Source organism: Stegodyphus dumicola, chromosome 5 (genome assembly GCF_044657685.1).
Source record: "Stegodyphus dumicola isolate Sdum_Otavi_A_Nest chromosome 5, ASM4465768v1".
Classification (NCBI taxonomy): Eukaryota; Metazoa; Arthropoda; class Arachnida; order Araneae; family Eresidae; genus Stegodyphus; species Stegodyphus dumicola.
The window spans coordinates 58,018,875-58,042,456 of NC_140772.1; the positions used below are offsets into that span (position 1 = coordinate 58,018,875).

The 23,582-nt window shown below is 31.6% G+C and overlaps 1 protein-coding gene across 1 annotated transcript in view; it reads right to left on the reverse strand.

Annotated features, from left to right (window-relative positions):
• Positions 1-21,050: 21,050 nt before the first annotated feature.
• The window catches only part of LOC118201488 (sarcoplasmic calcium-binding proteins II, V, VI, and VII-like), a 32,383-nt gene continuing 29,851 nt past the window's right edge, over positions 21,051-23,582 (reverse strand). Inside the window, exon 7 of the mRNA XM_035373606.2 lies at positions 21,051-21,370. Within this exon, the coding sequence (XP_035229497.1) occupies positions 21,257-21,370 (114 nt within the window). The 3' untranslated portion in view covers positions 21,051-21,256. The remainder of the gene's footprint in view (positions 21,371-23,582) is intronic.

Below are 23,582 nucleotides of genomic sequence, written 5' to 3' on the forward strand. Positions count from 1 at the left end.
AATGAACTCATTTATTTATTCAATTTTGAAAATGTTTCACAACATTCATTTTATTCCTACCTGTATTATATACTTTCTTTCACCAATGACTGGAACACGGTTCTGTCAATTTTTGTCAAAAACGTTCTTTGCCTGTTGAGCTACAAATGTTTATTCCTCACCTTTCTCTTTAATCAACGTAACTGCTCTTCAGTTTTCTCAATAATTTTAAAAGAAATTTATATGATTATATAGGTGAGGGAGTAAGGATCCTAAGTTTTACTAACGTTTATTTTATTTTAAATCTTTACTATCACTTCTTATTTTCTAATTCCGGCCAGAATTAAAAGCTTTAACTTATTTATGCAAATGTGTCTTGCTAACGCCAAGTACTTAAGTTGTGGCTTTTTGCCAAGCAAGAGAGAGGAAGGAGCTATTAGAAGCAGGCCGCTTGTCATAGTAGTTTTACTCGGTTGCTGGTTGCCTTCAAGGCCAGAGGTTTGATCCTCTTGATAACTTTAAACGTATCGTAGTGTTAGCAGTTCTCTGTACTACATACGGCTTTTTGTTAATATACGGCCAATCTTGGAGTTAGGCACTTGTTTATTAATCCCAAAGTTAGTTTAGTTAGATTTTTAGTTAATATTTTTTATATTCTTACGTTCAGACCACAAGTGGTTGGTCTCTGTATCCCGAAGTTCCGGAAATCATTGTAAAGAGAGAAAAATAAAGGGTTTCGTATACCCTTCCTGTGTTTATTGTCTACTTCACCATTTATTGAACATAGCTTTAGTAAGCTCCCTGTTCCGAGTCAGGACAGTGAATGTTTCCAAAGCAAGTAAGGAGGAACACAGAACCTGATAAAGGTTACTATCGATGGGCCACTTTTACAAAATGATTCTTAAAATCGTCAAATTTAGCCATTTTACACCTTTGTTCATGTTAACGTAACTACTGCTTTCCATGCTACATATATCTAGGAATAGACGGTCCCATTAGAAAAATAAAATTAGGTGCCAAAAGCCAAATGAAGGAAACCGGCCGTTTTCATTGAGCCGGGGAGTTTCTATGAATGGGAGAGTAGCTATTTTCTTTTTAATACAGTATCATCTTAATATAAGTGAATAAAATGCTTAAAACTATTTTGAATAGGATTCCTAAATATAAAATGCTGGTTAGAAACTAACACAGGCCACTGAAAATACGTTGAAACCTACTGATAGATTCGCTTTACTAACGAGGAATCAGGAGTTGGATTTTAGTTTAATGTTTTTGAATGCTGAACCCTAATGCGAGACTCTACGAAATAACATTGAATTTCATTTATTAGAAACAGTTTGATGAAAATGAGAATTTGAGGGTTATTTGCAATAGGCTAGTATAAGAAAAACAATAGCGGTAACTTGAAAACTTTTAAATAGCATAAAATATGTATTAAACCGACTATTAACAGTAGGATATAAATCTTACACAAATTTCTGCCTCAATTATTCGTTCTTGAGGAGTTCAGTTGCATTTTTCACAATAATACATTTTGATCCCCATTCTACACCAGCACACTTCTCATGAACTCTAACTTTACAAGTTGGATACTAAATCATGTCTTCCTAGAAGACATCACAACAGATAGCAAAGAACCATGAATTCTCGTTGGAACTGATAGGCCTATCTCCTGAAAGCAGTGAAAGTTTAAAAACGCGCACATCCGATCTCAAAAATATGTAGAGTATATCATAAACTTAATATCTGGCTTCTGTTGGGCCTACCAGCGGCCGAGTAGTAAAGTCCCTGAACACTGGTAGTTCGGTCCGAGGCTTAAATCCCGCAAACACGCAGGTTGCATGGGCGTTTCGTTGTTGTCCCCGTATGGAACGTGTATAAGAGCCAGTGTCCCTTAAAACGTCCTCCACAAAGACATTCCTCCCCTTAGGCACAGATAACACTCTAGGCATCGCCGTAATCGCTTCTGTTCGCTAAATTGTTTGTTAAAAGTACCTAACAAGTGTGGTATTGTTGAAAGTTCTTGCTGAGGAAAACAGTAAGAATCACGCTGCCCTACCATTAAATTTGTTTAATTTTCTGATTTAATTTCTGCATTGCGCATGTTCCTTATTCTATTTATAATGCATATACAATCTAAAAACTACAAATAGGCATAATTTACGCAAGAAGTAATGAAAAATCTTTACGATCATTTCAATAAAATATCTATTTTTACACACGAATTAGGGAAACTTCGGTTTAGATTAACTATTAAAACGTCCTCCACAAAGACATTCCTCCCCTTATTCACAGATAACACTCTAGGCATTACCGTAATCGCTTCTGTTAGCTAAATTGTTTTAAAGTCCCTAACAAATGGGATATTGTTGAAAGTTCTTGTTGAGAAAAACAGTAAGAATCACGCTACCCTACCATTAAATTTGTTTAATTTTCTGATTTAATTTCTGCATTGCGCATGTTCCTTATTCTATTTATAATGCATATACAATCTAAAAACTACAAATAGGCATAATTTACGCAAGAAGTAATGAAAAATCTTTACGATCATTTCAATAAAATATTTATTTTTACACACGAATTAGGGATACTCCGGTTTAGATTAACTATTAATGGCTTTTAATTATTTTTTTTGCAAAGAAAATGAGATCATTATCTAATTATAGATTTAATTACTCCTGATAGCATTTTACTAAATCAGATATAGCGGCATTTTATTCTTCGTCTTGAAAAAGTTACAAAATATTACCCTCGATATAGTTTCCATGGTTGGCCCACAAACCCATTCATAGCAACGCAGGCTGGCTCATTGAAGGCAACGAGCAGTCGGTATGTAATACGTCCGTGATTTCGGTTATAACGAAGCAAACAACGAGTGTTAATACAGCCAAATAACGCTGACTGAACACAGTTTTAAATATTATCAGTAACAACTAAAAACACTATTAACATCTTACTGATATCTATACTCGTATTTTCTTTACGTTGATAAATTAGAAGAAAAGTACAAAAATCTTACCTTTTTGTAAGTACTTTGTTTGAGCATTCATGAACTCCCAATCAAGATGGCGGTTTTCAAGCTTCATGTAGTATACTAAACAATTAACAGGTAAGCGCCTGCTATCAGTAATTAGAAAATAATGGAAGTGGCTTCAACGAAGGAGCCGGTCCATCGATAACAACAGTACCCTAATTTTGCCATAATACTAAAATGATTATTTTTATAAAATGATATATCCGTGTGTAAGAGTGGAAATAAATTATTTCTTTAGTTTAAACTGACATAAAAAGATTGTCATTTGTTTTCGAACACTTATGTTTTTCAGTTTTATTTGCAAATACCATTTGCTAAATATTTCCGAAATGACTTTATTTTTCTTTGCACTTAGACTATTGATCATTTATAATTCATTACCTTGCACGTAGACCATTGATCATCTATAATTCAGTTTTAAAACTTTAAAACATGCTTTATTCAAAGCAAACGTATTTTAAATATTTAAGAAAGCATAAATGCTTTAAACAAGCATATTTTAAAGTTTTGGAACTTTAAAGCATGCATGTTTAAAACTTTAAAGCATGCTCTTGAATAGAGTTAATTCAAAACGTTTTTAGCAAAATACTCGTAATAATAATAATAATTTATTCAAGAAATTCTCATAATGAACTCACATAGGTATTCCAAAACACCTTGTAAATATAGCCTAACAAGAAAATGCATGTAACAGAACATTCAATATTTTTTTCGATATGTTGTAGTTAAATTTACACTTTTCGTACATTTTAGAATGTTCTATTTATTCTATCCCTATGTAAAAATTGCTTTTAGTAGAGCTTTCCACGAAATATCATTTTCCTTTATTCTTTTCTTTAACTCGTTCTTTATATAGGATTTAAATCCGAAAAATATAGAGAATTCTGATAACTTAGAGTAGTTGTATAATAACCACAAACGATTATTTAAGGCTGTATGTTTAGGGTTGTAATTTTGATAGATCTTGAGACTATATTGCATTCCAAGTTTTGCTGCAGATGCTTTCGGTCTTTCATTAAGAATACTTACGTATTCTCACGAACCCATATTATTTTCGATAATCGCTAAATTTCTTATTCTAAAGGCAGAGAAACATGTCCAAATCATTACATTTCTACCTCTGTGCATAATAGTAGGAAATAGGTTTTCCGAATTCATAACTAGGTTATTTCTTGCCTCATATTAATTTCTCTGTCGGACTCAAATATATTAGTTTGACTCCTTTCCTCTTATATAACATTGTTTCAGTATGGCAAAACTTTGTTTAATATAGATTCTGTGAACACCAGAACTTATTACACCAGAACGTATTTTCCTTGTTTTCCCATTGAAAAATCTTTCCTCCTTGCGGGTCGCTTATATTATGCATGTGACTTAAATGAAGCTTCTAAAATCTTCAGGATTAACTTTTATTGTAAACTATTTTTCTTAATCTGCGGAACGTTTTACATGACTTATTTCTGGATCTTATTTATTTCTCTCAGAATAAATATACTATTCAATAGTGTTAGCTTGGAATGTGGTCTAGCCTGCAATGCCCTTTTAACAGTTCTGCGCAAGTTCCATCGTTTTATTACATCAAGCATAGTTAAACGCTTTACGTCAGGGAGTGTTTGGATATTCCGAATACTTTTGCCATTTTTAAAGAAGATGAAGTATTAAGTTTCTAATAGAATTTCTTTTCAATTTATAACATGTTCACTCCAGATATGAAACTGTTAAAATATTTTGTTAAACAAGTAATAATTTCCAAATGTTCTTGTGATGTCGTTTCGTTTAAAACAATAAATTCCAACGAGAACCATCGTCTATCAAAACATTTCAACAAGAACTGGTTGTGTGCTAATTATTACGTGAGGTACTGATTAATACTTTTTGAACAAATTATTTTATTGCAAGGAACATTTGATCATATTTATTTTATAATAAGCAAAACATAAAATAGAGAAATAATAATATATTAGGGAAACAATGGATTCTATGCTATGCTTCAATATTTAGTGTAAAATCTACGCAAATAAATTAAAAATTCAAGGTGGGAAAAAATTTGAGTCATCATATGTTAATAAGATTGCAAAAGCAACTTATCATCATTTTCCAACTTTTCCGAAAATTTCTGAAATCAATGTTTTACGCATAACGTTGAAAGTATCGTTTTATTTGAGTTGAAAATTATAAATAGTTATATAATTGTTTAGATGTAAGCAATTGAGCTTTTATTCGAGTGAAAATCTAGTTACTTTTTTTATAGATAGAAAGTAATTTATAAAATTCCCTTCAAATATATGATTTTAAACGTAATGCTATTTAATTAAAATTTGTGTTTGCTACTTTAAATCGTTGCTTATATCGTTTATTATCTAATGTAGAATTATTTACAATTTGAAACTTTTACTCTACCAAAGCACTATTATTTGAAAATATAGTATTTTAATAAAATATTTGCGTTATGACATTTAGCATCATTATTTAATTGTATTTCCTTTTCACAATATTTGCACACTTCGCATATTAATACGTTATTTCTTTAGGAGTAAGAAATGTTTATAACTGTATTAATTATATTACAGTTTGCAAAAATGTCTTTCTCAGTATAAACTCGCTTATTAAAATTAAAATAGAATAAATTTAAAATTATCTCGTATGATGTAGTAGTTGTCGGGAGTAACTGTTAGGTTGAAGTTACGCCAGCGTGACCGTTGCCATCATGGATCACTTGACAACCGGAAATGACGTAAATGTGTATCAACGACGTCATGCTTGCTAGGCTTACTTTTTGTGGTAACGAGAATGTTTTTTCAAAGTTTCATTTTTGTGGAAACGATAATATTTGAAAATTTTACTTCCTGGCAATGATTTTTTTTTTTTTTTTTTTTTTTTTTTTTTTAGATTTTTCTCCTGCAACGCCAGTATATTTGTTGCAACGACTTCTTTAATCACGTACTTGGATAACAACAATTGTAACTAATTTTTGTTATTATTTGTAATCATTTAATATGCCTTTGTTTTAATGATTTAATCTGTAATTATTTTTATTATTTAACATGATATTATTAATCCAAAGGGGCAATTTGCCCAGAAGGATTATTAATTTCGTTTTGGCATTTTGCATTGATTCACTATAAATGTCGGTTCTCTTTTCAAATTGTTGCCACCAAATATTAGAGCTCTGTATTATATTTAAAGACATTATATAATAAAGAATCTGCATAAATGTATGTATGTTTCTTGCATTGTGATAACACAACGGTACTTACAGCCATCAAACTTTTAATAACATACATTTCTTCCCTCATTTTTCCGAGTGGCAACAGTCTCGCAAGCTGGAGATGAAAATCTGCTTTATTTCGAAAGTTGTTTCAGCTGTTCGCTTTCAAATCCTAGAGTTTGTTAATGAAAATTTGTAAGATTTACGATGAAATAAAAATAACATTGCCAAGCATTAAATGCATTATTCCTGATTCTAAAAATCGTGGTAAACCAGTTCGACTATTCCCATCTTCTTACGACTTTAATCGGCTGAAACATTAATTAAAAATTCTGAGAGTGATAATTTTCTCACTCATTTTTCCGAGAGGCAACGGTTTCGTCTAAGTTTTCCTGATGTATTGTCCGGTTTATTAAGGAATGCACTAATGTTTTGAAACATTATGAATTCTCTTTTACACATCTTACTTTTATTAAAAGTTTTCACCAAACTATGCCCATGAAAATGTAAATTTTATGCTTTCTACACTCCGTTTACAAACTTTTCCTTATATTTAACTTTTAAAAATACATTCGTGTTGTATTTCTAATTAATTTTTTCCAAAACTGAATAGAGATTTACGCAGGTTTCTTTATTGTAAAATCTGATGACTTCAGTCAAATCAAAACCAATTCGCGAATATGAAATGATCATTCATGAACTCGACAAAATTAATTATTTATTATTTTCCGTTATAGACAGTTTTGAATGACAATGTAGTATACCTTTGCTTAGTTGCTACAAAAAGAATGTGATAAATTATTTTTTGCTGCATTTTGCGAATTCGCAGATAAGTAGCAAAATTATAATTCCTTTCATACATGTTTAAAATTGATGACCATCACTGTTCCTCATCGCATAGATTTTAGGAAACACTTCATGTTAATTTACCGTTTTTCACAAGATTTTGTTTCTTAATTATAACATATGTACAACACATTTACAGTACTGAAAAAAGATAAGAAAGCGTTGTTGAAAAAATATCTCTGTTTTGACTCAAGCATTATTTCTTCACTATCATTGAGTTAGCCAGTTAATAATATAAACAGCCTCTGGTCTGGTCTTGTTTTTATTTTTTTCGATATCATGCGAATATCTAAGAAATTCACTTTCTCTTTAGCTAGAGAATTTAAAAAATACTTTACCAGTGAGCAGAAGTTTTGTTTTCAATGAAAACTGACCGAATTAAGTGTTTTATTACTAATTTGAGTTTTTGTTTGAAACAAACATATTCGGGAATGACAGACAAGGTGATCTATATAGCAGGCATGTCAAACACGCTACATGTGGCGCTTGGCTCATTTTTATAGATTTTTCTATGGCCCTCGATTCACTTCAAGAGATTAGCAAAAAATTATACAATTCCGATATATTGGCAAAAACTAGAGTACCACACCATGCCAAGACAAATGTACAAACTCATGTGCTTCAAAGGAATCTTGAGATTCTTTTTACAAAAATATTTTTTGAATCAATGGTCTAATGCCCTTCGGATTTAGAGATGGTATTGACAGAAATTCAGTTCAAATTGTCTGTAAAGCAAAAATTCATGGAAATGAGTATTTCATGTCACAAATACCTGCGCACGTAGTTAGCCATAAAAAATGACCCGCCGTCTAGAATTCGTGAAAACAATTAAGTTGCATGAGTCATTTTATAACTCATAAGGCACAAAATTTATACCATCTGAAAAATTATCTAATCATTGCCACATGCTTTATTCAAATACTATAATAAATCTAAAACGATGCATAAAAGAAATTAAACAAAGAACAACAACAAAATAAAAAAATCTGAAGTGCACACCACATGACTTCCTTGTATGGAATATTAAATTATACGCATTTTTTCTTGCATTTCATTTAAATTTATTGGATTGAATTAAATCTACTTCGCCGACAGCGCATAAACCACATAGAATAAATGCATTCTTTAAAATTCACTCTAGTATTTGTTTACCAAAGCGACACTCTGGCGCTAGATTCACTTAACAGTATTATATTTCGTTCATATTATAACTCATAATGCACAAAATTTATATCCTTTAAAGAATAGTATTATCTAATCGTTACCACATGTTCTATTCAAATACTATAATAAAGCTAGAACGATGTATAAAAGAAATTAAGAAAACAAAACAAAAAAGAAACAGTTTTTCACAGACTACTGAGTATTTCTCATTCAATTAATTCAGTTCTCTCTTCGCGAGAAGGCAAAAATACATAAAAACTCGAAATATCTATATTAAAAATTACGAAGTAATCTTAAACACTTATTTCCTAGGAAAATCTCCAGAAACGATTAAGCATGATTTAATTGGCAATAATAAATAAAGGCTTTAACTTTGTTGTTGCGAAGCTAAGTTTCTCTACATTCGCAACAAATCCACTAGTCTACTGTTTCAAATGTAAACAATCTATGGCCGCCGTTAAAAAAAAGGCTTAGCGGCACTTAAACAACTTTAAAATTGTTGATAATTCTAAAAATATAGCATACAGATTTACTAAAGGCATAAAAACCTTAACCGGAAGATAAGAACAACATAATTCAATCATTTTTAAAGCAAAAAATGTACAATTTACAAACATATACGAGTAAAGAAACTGAGATCACTGAGCCGGGTAACAGAGTGGATATATATATAAATATATTTATATACGTTTGGTGCGGCAGATTGCAACCAAAAGTTGAAATTCTTAGTGAATTGGATAACCTTTAAAACAGGATAGCCAGCCAGCTTCACAAAGTTCAGTTTTGATTTCATCAATGCTGGAATCTTCGGTAAATCCTCTGATCACAACTTTTATCGGATTATTGGTTTTTATTCTAGAAGTACTAAATTGAACTTCGTTTTTCATAAATACATTTAAAGCTCCATCACGATTAAGAGCAGAATCAAAGGTAATGATGATTTTTTCTTTAAGAGTACCAGCAAAACCATTTTAAAACTCAGAATGGACAAAATTGATATCATCTGAAGAATTACCTAATCGTTGCCACATTTTCCATTCAAATATTATAATAAATCTAAAACGATGTATAAAAGATATTAAACAAACAAACAAACAAACAAAAACAGTTTTTCACAGACGATTCAGTATTTCTCATTCAATTAATTCAGTCCTCTCTTCGCTACAAGGCTAAAAGACATAAAAACTGAATATCTATATTAAAAATTACGAAGTAAACCTTAAACACTTATTCCCCGAATAAACTCCACAATGGATTAAACATTATTTAATTCACAATAATAAAAGAAGGCGTTATCTTTGCTGTTGCGAAGCTTAGTTTCTCTAGATTGACAAAAAATCCACTATTCTGCCCAGTTTCAAATGTAAACAAACATGGCCGCCATGACAAAAATAATTAGGCTTAGCCACACTCAAACAACTTTTAAATTGTTGCTAATTCTACAAATATTGCATAAAAACCAAAAGCATAAATCCTTAACCGGAAGATAAAGAAAAACATAATTCAATCATTTTAAAGCAAAAAATGCACAATTTACGAATATATATGCATAAAGAAACTGAGATCACTGGGCAGAGTAATAGAGTGGATATATATACAGTGGTGGCCAAAATTGTGGACACTTTTGGAAATTTTTATGTTTTTGAACTTTGTATGCTTATAGAAAAGGTTACGTTTCACAAAATGCAAACTTATATATATATCATTTTAAAAAGAATTTATTACTGAATTCAATACAAAACACAAAATTCAATTATTTGCAATACAAATAAAGTTAAAAGATAATAGTTATCGATATACATTAGATAGTGATGATTGCAGTGAGTTATCAGTACTTAGTAGGGTACCCTCTATTTTTTATTACAGCTTCACATCGACGTTTCATTGAGCTGACAAGAGTTTTAAGCACTTCTTTCGTTATTACATGATGCCAGGAAACAATTATAGCCTCAATTAGTTCCCTTTTATTTGATGGGCGCCTCATTCGGACAAGAGTTTTCAAACGGTGCCACAAATTTTCGATAGGATTGAGGTCAGGACTGTTTCCTGGCCATCACAACAATTTAATGCTCTTTGTTCGAAACCACTCTTTCGATATTTTGGCAGTGTGGCAAGGAGCAGAATCCTGCTGAAAAATAAACGAATCATTGTTGGGAAAGAGATCTCTGATGGAAGGTAGAAGTTTTGGTTCTAGAATAGTTTCAATGTATTTTCTGGCATTCAGTGTCCCATCGATGACATGAAGGCGACCAATACCATCTGCTGACATGCATGACCAAATCATAACACTAACTGGGTTCTTCACAGTTGCTTGAATGCAGTCAGGATGTAGCTCTTCTCCTATTCTACGTCTTACATATTTTCGTCCATCACTACCGAATAACGATATCTTAGTTTCATCACTCCATATAACTTGTGACCACTGATCATCTGTCCAATTAATGAGTTCCTTTGCCCACTGTAGTCTTTGTTTTCGTTGCTGAAAATTAAGATAAGGCTTTTTTCGTGGAATTCTACCTCTCAGTCCAACATCTGTTAATCTTCTCCTGATTGTTCTTGAACTGACAGAAACACCAGCATCATTCAGATCACTTCTGATGGCCGCTGATGACATTTTTCTATCTTGGAGACATTGTCTTTTTATTCTTCTGTCATCAATAGATGTGGTGCACCTTTTTCGGCCTTTTCCTTCTTTGTATTTTATTGAATTTGTCTCCTGATATCGTAGACAAAACTTTCGGACTCCAGATGTAGTCACTAAACCACCCACCTGTCTTGCAATTTCAGCATAGGAAAGACCATTTTCTCGTAACACAATAATATTGCATCTCTTTCTAGGTGTCCAATCTACTCTTTTATTTGATGTCATTTCTTCTTGACTAAATATTAAAATTTTTTACAAAAATTCCTACTTGCAATTGCAGTGTATAAAAAACAGGTCCTCCTTCTACAGAACAAAGCAAAATAATGAATTGTTTCAAGTGTAAACATGATGTCAGCTTCTACTGGCAGTTACTAACATTTGATTGGTTCTTAGAACAAGAACAGTGATCGGCCAGGAAAGCTAGACATTACAAACCACTTCATATCAAATATCAAATATATCGTTCGTTAAAAATCGTTCTTTTTTTATTTATATTAAAGTACATATAACTTTTTTGTATTGTAAATAATTGAATTTTGTGTTTTGTATTGAATTCAGTAATAAATTCTCTTTAAAATGATATATACAAGTTTGCATTTTGCGAAACGTAACATTTTCTATAAGCATACAATGTTCAAAAATATAGAAATTTCCAAAAGTGTCCACAATTTTAGCCACCACTGTATATATATACTTTTGGTTCGGCCGAACGCAACCAATATAAGAGGTGAAAATATATATGTTATAGCAGTCCTATACCCAAAATTTTAACGTTCTCAGACTACTCGGTTTTGAGTTATGCGAGATACGTACGTACGCAGAGACGCTACGAAAAGTTCTCTTCATAATTCATTTTAAATCAGTTGTATATTTTTTTTGGGGGGGAAAGAGTCCTTTATTCTGTTCTTACCTACAGATGTCACGCAAAAACATTGTTAAATTGTATTCGATAGCGGTGAAAATGGATATTTTCGCTGAAATATGCTGCCTGAAACTTTTCGTGATTACAATACTTCCTTTTTACTTCGTACAAAGGAACGGGCTGGCTGCATGGGCGTTTTCGTGGTTTTCCCCATGTGTAACGTGTATACGAGCCAGTTCCCTTAGAAAGTCCTCCACGAAGGCATCCTTCCTCTTAGGCAGATAGCCCTCGAGGCTTTGCCATAATTACACACACATTACTTCGTACAAGGAAGTAAAAGTTTGATGTGGACACCGCGTGACTTCCTTGTACGGAATATTAAATTATACGCATTTTTTGCTGCGTTTCCTTTAAAGTTCTTTCTTTGAATTTTATTAGAGATAGATTTTTCATTTAATTAATTTTATTATCACTTCGCGGTAAAGCAAAATTGCATAAAACGTCAAAATATCTTCATTAAAAATTGAGAAATGTAAAAAAATAAAACACCAAATACAGTTAAAACAATTTTAAAAATTTTACAATTAAAATTAGAATTTCTTCGCAAAAACAAAGCAATTCGGCCAACAGGCAAAAAGGCAGATTTTTCCGTGCACACAGCTGAAAGTTTACTTTTGGTCCCACTCCGCGAAAGAGCGTTGAAGGTGCAGGAACTTACTTAATATATTTTCAAATATAAACAAATATGACAGCTATGGTAAACAAAAAGTAGGTTTACCCGCACTTAAACAACTTTTAAATTGTTGATAATTCTACAACTGTTGCATGCAGATTAACTAAAGGCATAAAATCATTAACCGGAAGATAAGAACAATGTGATTCAATCATTTTAAAAGTAAAAAATGCATAATTTACCATCATATAAGAATAAAAAAAACTGAGCTCACCGAGCCGTGTGACAGAGTGGGTGTATATATATATATAATTTAGATAATAGTAGGGCGATTACAACCATACGTTCTAGAGCAGTCCTATATACAAAATTTCAACTTTCTGAGTCTACTCGTTCTTGATTTATGCGAAATAAATACATACGCACGTACGTACAGACGTCACCAAAAAGTTTCTTCTGAATCCATTTATTTTAAATCAATTTTATAATCCGTTTGGGGAAAAAGAGTCCTTTATTCTGTCCTTACGTACAGATATCGCGCAAAAACATTGATAACTTGCATTTGATAGCGGTCGAAAATGGATATTTTCTTTGAAATATGATACCCTGAATTTTTCTTGTTTACAATACTTCCTTAACTTCGTAGAAGGAAGTAAAATTGAAAAAATATATTAAAATTTGATCAATGTTCTTTAGAATTTACTAAATCATTTTCCAAACATTAATATTAAATATTTATTATGCATTACTAGTAAAAATATAAAAAAATTCCGGATGAATAAATAAAGTCACTAAAATTTATTAAAAATATAATGTTAAAAATGACTGTGCCAATTTAATGAAGAATGTCACAGTCCCTAAATTATAAATGGCGTTATCTAAATTTCAGAAGATGCCAATATGTAAATTCGCGCATGCCATCGAAGTTTCTAAATCAGAATCTCTAATTTTTTGCAGATATACCTAGAAATTTATCTGCTTTAAACGGATGTTAAAAGTTTTATATAACCTAATTCAGAATGTTTTTGAAAAGTATGTAAAATTATTTTTAAATGTACATTTGTATACAAATCAGAAATAAATGCGATAATTTTATTTGGAATAAATCTAATTTTTGGATTATGAAAGAAGAAATCAAATAAATGTAATTGAAAATGAGATTTTTTTAATGTATAACAAATTCAGTTAACTAAAATTTTGAATTCTAATTTTACATAAAGCTGCTGCAGCAATTTTTACAAACTGAAATATGTCAAAAAATAGGCATGTCATTTCCGATGTTTGGTCAAAATACATATATTAAAACGACGATGCATATAAATTTAGTGTTGCGCTTTCGAGGAAAGAAAAAGACAAGTTGAAGTTTGTCGATCAGCCGACTAAGACAAAGGATACAGCACTGCCCAATTATTTTTGGCTCCATTAGTAGCCGAGTGGCTAAGACTGCTGAATACTGATAATTTGATCTGGTTTGAGTTCAAGAGAGGTGAATGGGCTGGTTGAGTGGTCTGTTTTCTTCAAGTATAACGTGAGTATGAGCCATTTCCCTTAGACAATCCTCCACGAATTTTTCCCTCCTCTTGAGGGAAAAATCCAAACAAACGGCCATGTTCAAGAAACTAACCAGACCGGTGTACGTGGTAATCGAGTTACAACATATCATGAAGGAAATATGTTGCATTTAAAAAATGCATTGTTATTGATCAATTTAATAATAAAATAATAAGCAGTTTTCTTTTAATGTTTCCTTTTCCAGAGATTACTAAATAGTTTGATAGCACATTTATATGCATAAGGTTTATTAAACTAACATTCTAATATACAATCGAATTTATATAGAAACATTTGGTATATTCATCTGTATAAATATGTTTATATATATGTGAGCGTATTTTTATCCTAAGCGGAATATGACGGTTTGGTCCATCTGAAGTAAAATTTTATTTTCATTTTTGAATATTCATATTCTGTACCAGTAAACTGTTCCTCAAGATTGTTTTAAACCGTTAAATGGGATTTAAATTGTTACAATTGTGTTTGGTAAAAAATAACTTCTTAAAACTTCAAAAACTTCTCACGAAAAATTACTAAATGTAATTTCGAGAACATCAGTGTTTGTGAGCTGCATTTTCTCAAGACTCTTCCAGACTGAGCCCCTCTGTGTTTTCAGATTATGCTCAATATACTTGATATTAAGGTGTATTGAAATTAAAACTTGAAAGTATTAGCTGCCTTTTCACAAACAATGGCTGAAGACCTTAAATCGCGCACTTTTAATGATGCTGCCATCTATATGTGGTCTTCAGAACTAATATTAAAACCATTTGCGAGTTTGTTTTTAGGAAAGCAATGAACGTGTATCATCCTCGAGAGAAATTTTTATTAAATTCTGTATTACTAACTTTCTTTAAAACATACTTGGGCACTGCAATATAATCAATTGTTAAAATTCTGACAAAATTGCTTAAAAATTCAACACGCAATTGTGGAAAGTTTGAAGATTTATTTAAAACTAATTCAAATAAAAATAATGCAAAAATTATTGATGGATGACTTGATTTTAATTTGATTTAATTTATTTATTTTCAAGCCAAGTCATTTTATATTCAAAGGTCGAAAATAGGAGGATTTCACCCTTCATCTCTATTTCCTTTAAACATGTAACATGAATTTTATAGCACGACGTTATTGAAAACCGTATAACATTTAAGTAAATCATTTAAGTAAATTCTTCATAGAAGCCGAATTATCAGATATCGGTCATAGGTAGTAACCACTGAAAGACGTTAAGCAAAAATTAATAAAACTATACTCCTTTCAGGATTCCAAGATTTTTTTCAGAAACTTTACACGCCCTAAACTACTGTTTCTAAAATAGTCAAAGCGGATTTATGTAGGATGATATATGACATGTTAACATATGCAATCTAAAAATTCAAATATGAATCCATATGACATTAAACTACGTTAAAGAGCGCATAGGTGATTACTTAAGAATCCTCTGAAGAGAGACCTTTTTCTCCAATAATATGTCCATAAGAGTAGTTAGATCTATAAGTGGAGAACATCAACATGGAGTAGGTTTTTTCAAAACCATCGAGTAATTATATTGTACATTTAATTCCATTTCGGCGATTTCGTCGGCAGATTTCTTTCTTTTATTTCCTTCTTTTTCATAACATTCATCAGCAGGCTTGTTTCTCATGCACTTCTAAAAATTTGTTTAAAAATTTTTAATTTATTTTAAAAAGAACATTTCTAATTTTTTTTTTCTAAAAATGTAGGATTCCAGAACTTTATCTTGTTGTCATTAAGAAAATCATCTGTCATAAACGTGAACAATTACATCTGCAACGCCATAATGGTCAGCTTCCAAATTCTATTGAGATTACAGTAAAAGTCCAATAATCCGGCACGTACTGGTTCGATTCACCCGATAATCCGGGATACGTATATCCAATAGGAATGCTAAGTGAGAAGGTTACGAGCAGGTCATTCGGAAATAACTGGAAGTTTACGGTATTTTCATTTCATGGAAGTTTCCCACATAATCATCGCAGCTGAATTTCATAGCAAAATTCTGTTGAAGAATGAAAATATTGTTATTGTTAAGATTAATCTTTCTTAACTGCGGAATTAAATTTATAGTATTCTTTAGCATAATTTTCTACTCTTACTTTCTGAAGACGAAATTTGCTGAACGAATTAAAGAAGCTAACAATGAAAGATTCTGTGGAATATTTGCTTGTGTAAAAAGAAGTGGAGATATACGAAAAAGAAGATTTAAATAATATTACTTGGTCTAGTTAAATAGTATGACTTGGTTCATAAATAATAATGTTTAACAAGTATTACTTGGTGGTATTTAATGAACTATTAAATGAATTTAAGAAATTTACAGATTGTAATAACTAAAAAACAGTGAAGCAGTAACAAATTATCATATTCTCTCCGCTATTGTTTTGATCTGAAGTTAACATCCGAATTTTGAAAATTCTTTCTACAACAGCAAAATAATAGATTTTTAAATATAAATTGATTAAGAATGCTAAACTTTTCACATTGTGAAATTCATCTTTTAGCACATTTTTATCATTAAATGTATTTAAAGTTAATCTATGTTATTAATAGATATAATCTATACAGAACTCTGTTTAAAATTTTAGACTTACCAGTAGGTTAAATTTTGTCTAGAAAATTTATTTTGTCACATAATTTAATAAATCCAGTAATTACCCATATTTGATAATTCAACATTACAGAAGCCTCCATCTTGAAATTGTACGTTTATTGCATTTTATGTAACCGGATCCCATAAGACGTTTTAAGACATAAGCACGTTTTAAGGATGAGATATTAATTTGTCCCGTCAGCTAAGTGTAAGTTCATTTTCGTCTCAAACTTCGATTTTTATTTTCTAAATAGGCGAGCCCTTTTTCTGCTCACAGTGAAACACAAATCATGAGGTTTTTCTATCGTAAAGGAATTTCTTCGTATGTATTTTGATATGATACAGAATTTCTATAACAGCTGCAAGTTCTAAATTCATTTACATATCTGTCAAGCTACTTTGACGATGGCATTTATGAATAGAAACTGTGATAGCAATAGAAAATAGTCTTCAGAAGCAGCGCTTTTCTTTTACGATCTTAACCTAGCTTAGCAGCTATTTGAACGACCTAAAATTGTTTCCAAAATACAGAAACTACATCCTGAAGTATTCAGCCATCAGGCCACTTCAATAAGTGTCTGACTTACTCATAAACTGCCGACACATATCCAACTAAAAGACCTTTTTCTGATATTTCAACACCGTAACACGATAAACACTGAAATTAAACTAGTAATTGCAGAAACTTGCTGGGGTATGTATTTGTGCATGGTTATTTCCTCATCTTTGGATGACTTCATGTCATTATTTACCTTTCACAAACGGATTGGTCAAACCCTGTTAGATAATAATTAGATAATGATAATTAGATTTGTTTCATTTGCCTCTTCCTTGAAAAATAAATCAAATCAAAAGATTACTTCATGACACACACACACATATATATATAATAATTCAGGACAACATTGTATATCAGTTAGCTACTTCTTGTAATAATACTATTGGATTAAATACATTATCCATAATGAAATACAGAGCTTAAAATAATGTTCTGTACAGTTTTATAATGAATGTGTATTTTAAAAATCTTTTAGCACAGTTTCCGAAAAAAAATCTGTTATGTAATATTTAAATGAAAGCTCAATTAAATTACACAGGGAAAAAATAGTTAAATCTGCCACTTTCTTTTAACTGATTTTTGGCCTCTGAATTCAAAAATAACCTCAGGTTTGTCTATCACGTCACCTTTTAAGCTACGAGATACCCACTCACTCTCCCAAAAGTCACACAAAATATGCATATAAAGGAAAATAAAGAGAAAAACCTACCAAATATACTGTTCAGAAAGAATATTTTTATTCATGCAAAGGCTATATATAGATACGGAAAGATATGGATACTGATATATATATAATATGTATATATAAACATATATCTTGCATAGCTTGATATATATATATAAATATATCTACATATTATATATATGTGTGTGTGTATTTCTTTTGTTTCCATCACATCGGGAAATTTTTGGAAATCATAGATTTAAATTCAGATATTATATTACTTTGTATTTTTCCTCATTTGGCAGGAGAGTTTTATTCAAAAATACGAAAGAAACGAAAAGCGATCACATTACAATTATGTCTCATGTCCCGGAATTTTTAACTTTTAATTTTCTTTTAACAATTCCGTTTTTTAAATTAGCCTTTATTTGGTTCTGCAACCTTTTCCCGGAAAAAGCAATAGGTAGACTTTTATAACTTTTGGAACAAAAGTTGTATTTAATTTACGTTCCGACTTTTACTTTTATTGATTTACTATCAATATATATATATATATACATATATATATATATATATATATATATATATATATATATATATTATTATTATTATTATTATTATTATCATTATTATTATTATTAGCTTTTCAATTATATATATATATATAATTGAAAAGCTAATACGTACTGTGCTTTCCCATTATATATATATATATTTCTCTCTAAAAATAATAATAACCTTTCCTGGACTGTATTATTTCTAGATTAATCCACATCATATGACTTTAACACAACGATGATGAAATAGCTAATTTGGAGCTCAATATTTTGAGAACTGAAACTTTCTCTTTATAAGCGTCCATACTAAAAAACTCCGCACTTTTCTTCTACTTTCTTCTTTTCCGCTAAGGTGCTGTTGCGCTGCTTTCTTCCTACGTTCTTTTTATTCCTTCAATCGCCGTAGTATCAAAAACTGAAATATTCTGGAAATAAGCACGATCAGAAATGTCAACTGATTTATGTCTGCAAATGTCATTTCAATTAAAACTGAATATTTAATCTGCCTCGTCTGCCAAGTTGCTGTTCATATTTCGAGTCTACGGCTCAAATTATGCCTAGCTATTACATTTTGTAATCTTTGGTGAGAAATTTAAGGAAAAATTTAAAAATTTATCTTGGCGAATTTTTTTCAGTTTGCGTCAAGAATAATTCATTTGGCGAACTTCCTAATTTATAGCGACCTATTTTCCTTTCCTTTTCCTTCATTGTCCACGAGCGGAAAAAAAGTCATCGTTCGTACTTTCAAATAATTTTAACAAAGTGCGTAAAACACACTTTCGTTATTATCGCTTAGAATAAATACGTCTAATTTCAAAACGCGCCAAAATGAAAATTCACGTACATCTCAGAAAATGTTGGTCTAAAAACTCTAATTTCTTGCAGGTATGCTTAGAAAAACATCTACTTTAAGATGATGGCAAAACTTTTATAGGTTATAAATTAAAAGTCTTTCAAAAAATTTATACAAATTATTTAAAAATACAAATTTTAAAAGTAAATCATAAAAAATAGGCGAATTGTATTTGTAATGAACCTAAATTTCGAAATATGAAAGGAAGAATCAAATAAGTTTAGTAAAAAAAGAGATAATAAGAATATATATTAAATTCAATTAACACGGAGGAAGTAAAATTTTAAAAGCTAATTTTTTAAAAACTACACTTACGATTTTTACAAAACTTGGTAGTTTGGCATAATTTGAGTTGTAAGATCGAAATATGGAAATATATAAATATATACAAAGGAAAAGCAGTTCGAAAACTAATCTAATTTTGCACTGAAAGTAGCAAAGTCATGGTAATAATGAAAAATAAATTAAAATAAATACGTTTAAAAATCTCATATTCGAACAAGCAAGGGTTTGCTCCGAATTGAATATGAGATAGATTTAAACATATTTATTTTAATTTATTATGACAGTCATTCATATATCTGATCGATTTAAACATATTTATTTTAATTTATTATGGCAGTCATTCATATATCTGATAGATTTAAACATATTTATTTTAATTTATTATGGCAGTCATTCATATATCTATCTGTCTATATATGACCACAATCTGCGTGTTATTTTAGAGTTTTAGCATTATCAAAAATTTATTTCTTATGTAAACCATAATGCACACAGGAAATACGTATTGTTAGGCAATGGAAATACATATCACGTGGCATTAAAAGAAATGTTCTTAGTCATAATAATAGCATAAATTCTAATAACGCATGCTACAAAATGTCTACGAAGAAATGCAGAAGTTTTAAATGATTCATTTTGCTACACCAGTGAACAAAGCAATTTCACAGTGTGGAAATAAAGAATAATAATATTTTAAAGGTTTATATATGTTACGGTGAAACACCGAGTCAACATTCATATAGTCGCTTGGTGTATGTCCGAAATATTTTCCAAATACTCTTATTTCTGACTTACACCGGTAAATGTCGACATTCACCATGTACTAATAGTGAATGTTAAACATATAAGAATATTATATTTCCTTCTCCGTAATTCATTCGTGAAAACACGCACTTGGGACTCAGAATAAGAACTTAAGAACATAAGAACTTAAAACATACAGTACATTCAAAATGAGAAAGGAAAATAATAGAAGTTATAAACTTACCAAATTATGTGATTCAAATCTTATTTATTGCAACAACTTAAACTATTATGACAGTTTGAATTGCACAAGAGGCCCTTGCTTTTACAACTGCATTTATTTGTGGAACACTTCCTTTTGGAATGGCAGCGTGTACATATACTCCTCTCTTTTCGACCTACACCAGAGCATATCTGTGATTGTCGACATACACCGGTGAGGGTCCGAATGTACAAGAATGTAAAGAAATATTCGATCTTTCACCGACGTATTTGGTGAATGTTGACATTCTCCGGTGAATGTCGACATTCTCCAATTTCGGTCTTTCACGGTAACATATATATATTTAACAACTTTGTGCTTTGCCAAACCGTGACTTTTCAGTCTTCAGTGTGAAATATCAAGTGAAAGCACCAGCAGTTCGTTTCATATTGATCAAAAAGCGTGCGATATAAATAGTATGTTTGTATCTTAATAAATTATCACTGAAAACAGAAGTCACGTATGAAATGCTGAGCATAATGCATAATATAACAACAGATGTAGTAGTGAAGACTTGTATATATGCATGAAGCAATAACAAAGCATGAAATTAAAAAAAGTACATATATTTTTAAATAAGTTTAACGTCAGAGAAATTTCAAAAAACTTGTTACAAAAGAAAAATTCGAAAGTATTATATTTAAGTAAGGAAAATTCTTTTCCCTAGTAGCAATTCATTGCGCTTGCCATACATTTCTTCCACTTTCAAATAACTCGCCTTCACATTCCTCACACTTTTCTGAGTCATTTCCTAAAAATTCAACCTTCCTGTTATGAAATTTCCTAATGCACTCGGATCATCCGAAGTATAATACTCAATAGCCAGTTCACAGAAATAAGCAAAATCCAATGGCTTTGTGTCGTTCTGAAAGAATAGCAATTTTTTGAATTAAGTACAAAAGCTTTGATTATTTCAATAAATATACATGAATTAATGTTTTAATAAATTATCTAAAAATAATTCAATAATTTATTTTTCTTTTAAATCAGGCTAAAAGCCAGCAAATTGTAAACAATAATAAATTTACTTATAAAAGTAAGAAATCTCTTAATTATAGCTACAATAAAATCCAGTTATCCAGTTGCAACATATAGGGAGGTATATTTATCCGAATTGAATTGTTTCCAGTAAAATGAAGATAATCTAGCATAAATTTGCATATTTTAATAACTTTTCCGTAGAATTAAGTAACATTTCAATTTTTTGGATTTAAATGGATGTCAGATGTAGTACCAGTTTATATTTGAATAAGAGAAATAGTTCAGTTTTTTAATTCTTGGAGATCCAAGTCAATGTATACTTAGCAGAATTTTATGATCCTGGCAGTTGCTGTTTGCAGTGATAGTTAATATAGCAAATTATTAGAGTATTTAATATAACAAATTTATGGAGGTTATTAGAAATGTATTAGATCAAAGTTTATTAGATTAGCAGATTATTAGGTCAAAGCATTCGACAATATTGGGGTAAAAAAATAGTGTCGAATGCTTTTGTCATGGGTTTTGTGGTTTTTTTAAATATACAGAGTTATTCGAAAAGAAAGAGCAGATTGCAAACATGTATTTCTTCCAAACTACAAAAAATAGAAACATGATTCTAACGTTAATGGGTAGAGAAAAGTGTACAATTTAGTACGGGTAAAAGTTCCAATCATGGCTGCATTGGCGCTGTTGTTTGTTTTGGTATTATTTGTCGGTTGGTAGTCTGTAGTGAAATGGCAGCGACACCACAGCAGAAGTCTTTTTGTGAGGACGCACCAGGAAAGAACTGGAACGCAACAGCACAGAGACCTGCACCTTATTTACCACCGCATGCAACAAATTAAAGCTCACGATCTCCATAGGAAACTCGTCAGCAATAATAATTCCCACACGAGGTACCAATCCAACTCGTAGTCCATGCATAAAACTCCTAGGCCGAAACATCAAAATTGTGCGGAATCTCAAGTATTTAGGGGTAGTATGGGACTAAGGTCTCACCTGGATTCCGCATATCATGGAAACCAGAAACAAGACGTCAATTATCGCCCGCATAGCAAGACAATTTCAAGGTCGCAACTGGGGCCAAAACCCCCACATTCAAAAAGTGCTATACCTCACAGTTGTAGAAAAAATAGCTTTATACGCTGCAGTGATCTGGGCGCAGCCAGTGGAAGCGTACTCGCAAGATCAGGCAACTTACAACGCTACAACGCCCCTTCGCCCTGCAATTAAGCAAAGCCTACCGCACAACCACCACCAGTGCAGCAACAGTTCTAGCCGGCATATTACCACTCCATATAAAAGCAGAGATGGAGGCAACTTTTACTAAATTGATCCACCCACCAAAGATGCAACTTTCGCAAATACCAGCTACAGTCCGGTCCAGTTCGAACGTCCCTCCACTTCTACCCATACTCATCCAGCTCTCAGAGGAAGTGGAACCCACATCAAAATTGACAAGCAACAGACTCACACCTCGACACACGCACCACGGAATGGGAACCAGATCTACACAGACGGTTCAAAGCAGGAGAATGGTGTAGGCAGTGCTTTTGTGCACTATGAGAATGGCAAAACTGTACACGACTGGCAAGGACAACTTCGCACTCACAATAGCATCTTCCAGGCGGAAGTACTGGGAATTACGGCAGCAGTGCAACATCTCATAGATTGCCAGATCCCACGAGCAAATATCTATACCGATAGCCTTTCAACTTTACTTGCACTTGAGAACCATCATCATGTCTCACCTCTCATACTCAGTCTCCAACATCTCCTTATGCAACACCCTCATTACCATCTCAATCTAGTCTGGGTTAAAGCCCATGCGAATAATGAGGGCAACGAGGCTGCTGACACGTTGGCCAAAGATGCAATTTCCAACCCGACAGCCCAACCCATCACCGTACCTGCGCCCTGCACTTATCTAAAGGGTCTCCTACGAGAGCAAGGAATGCACCAATGGCAACGTGAGTGGACCGAATGCGAGACAGGCAGACGGACTTTCACCTACCTCCCGAAAGTTTCCGCCAATCGACTCTTTGCCGTAGCACCTCTCACCTACTTCATCACGGGTCACGGCCCGTTTCCCAGCT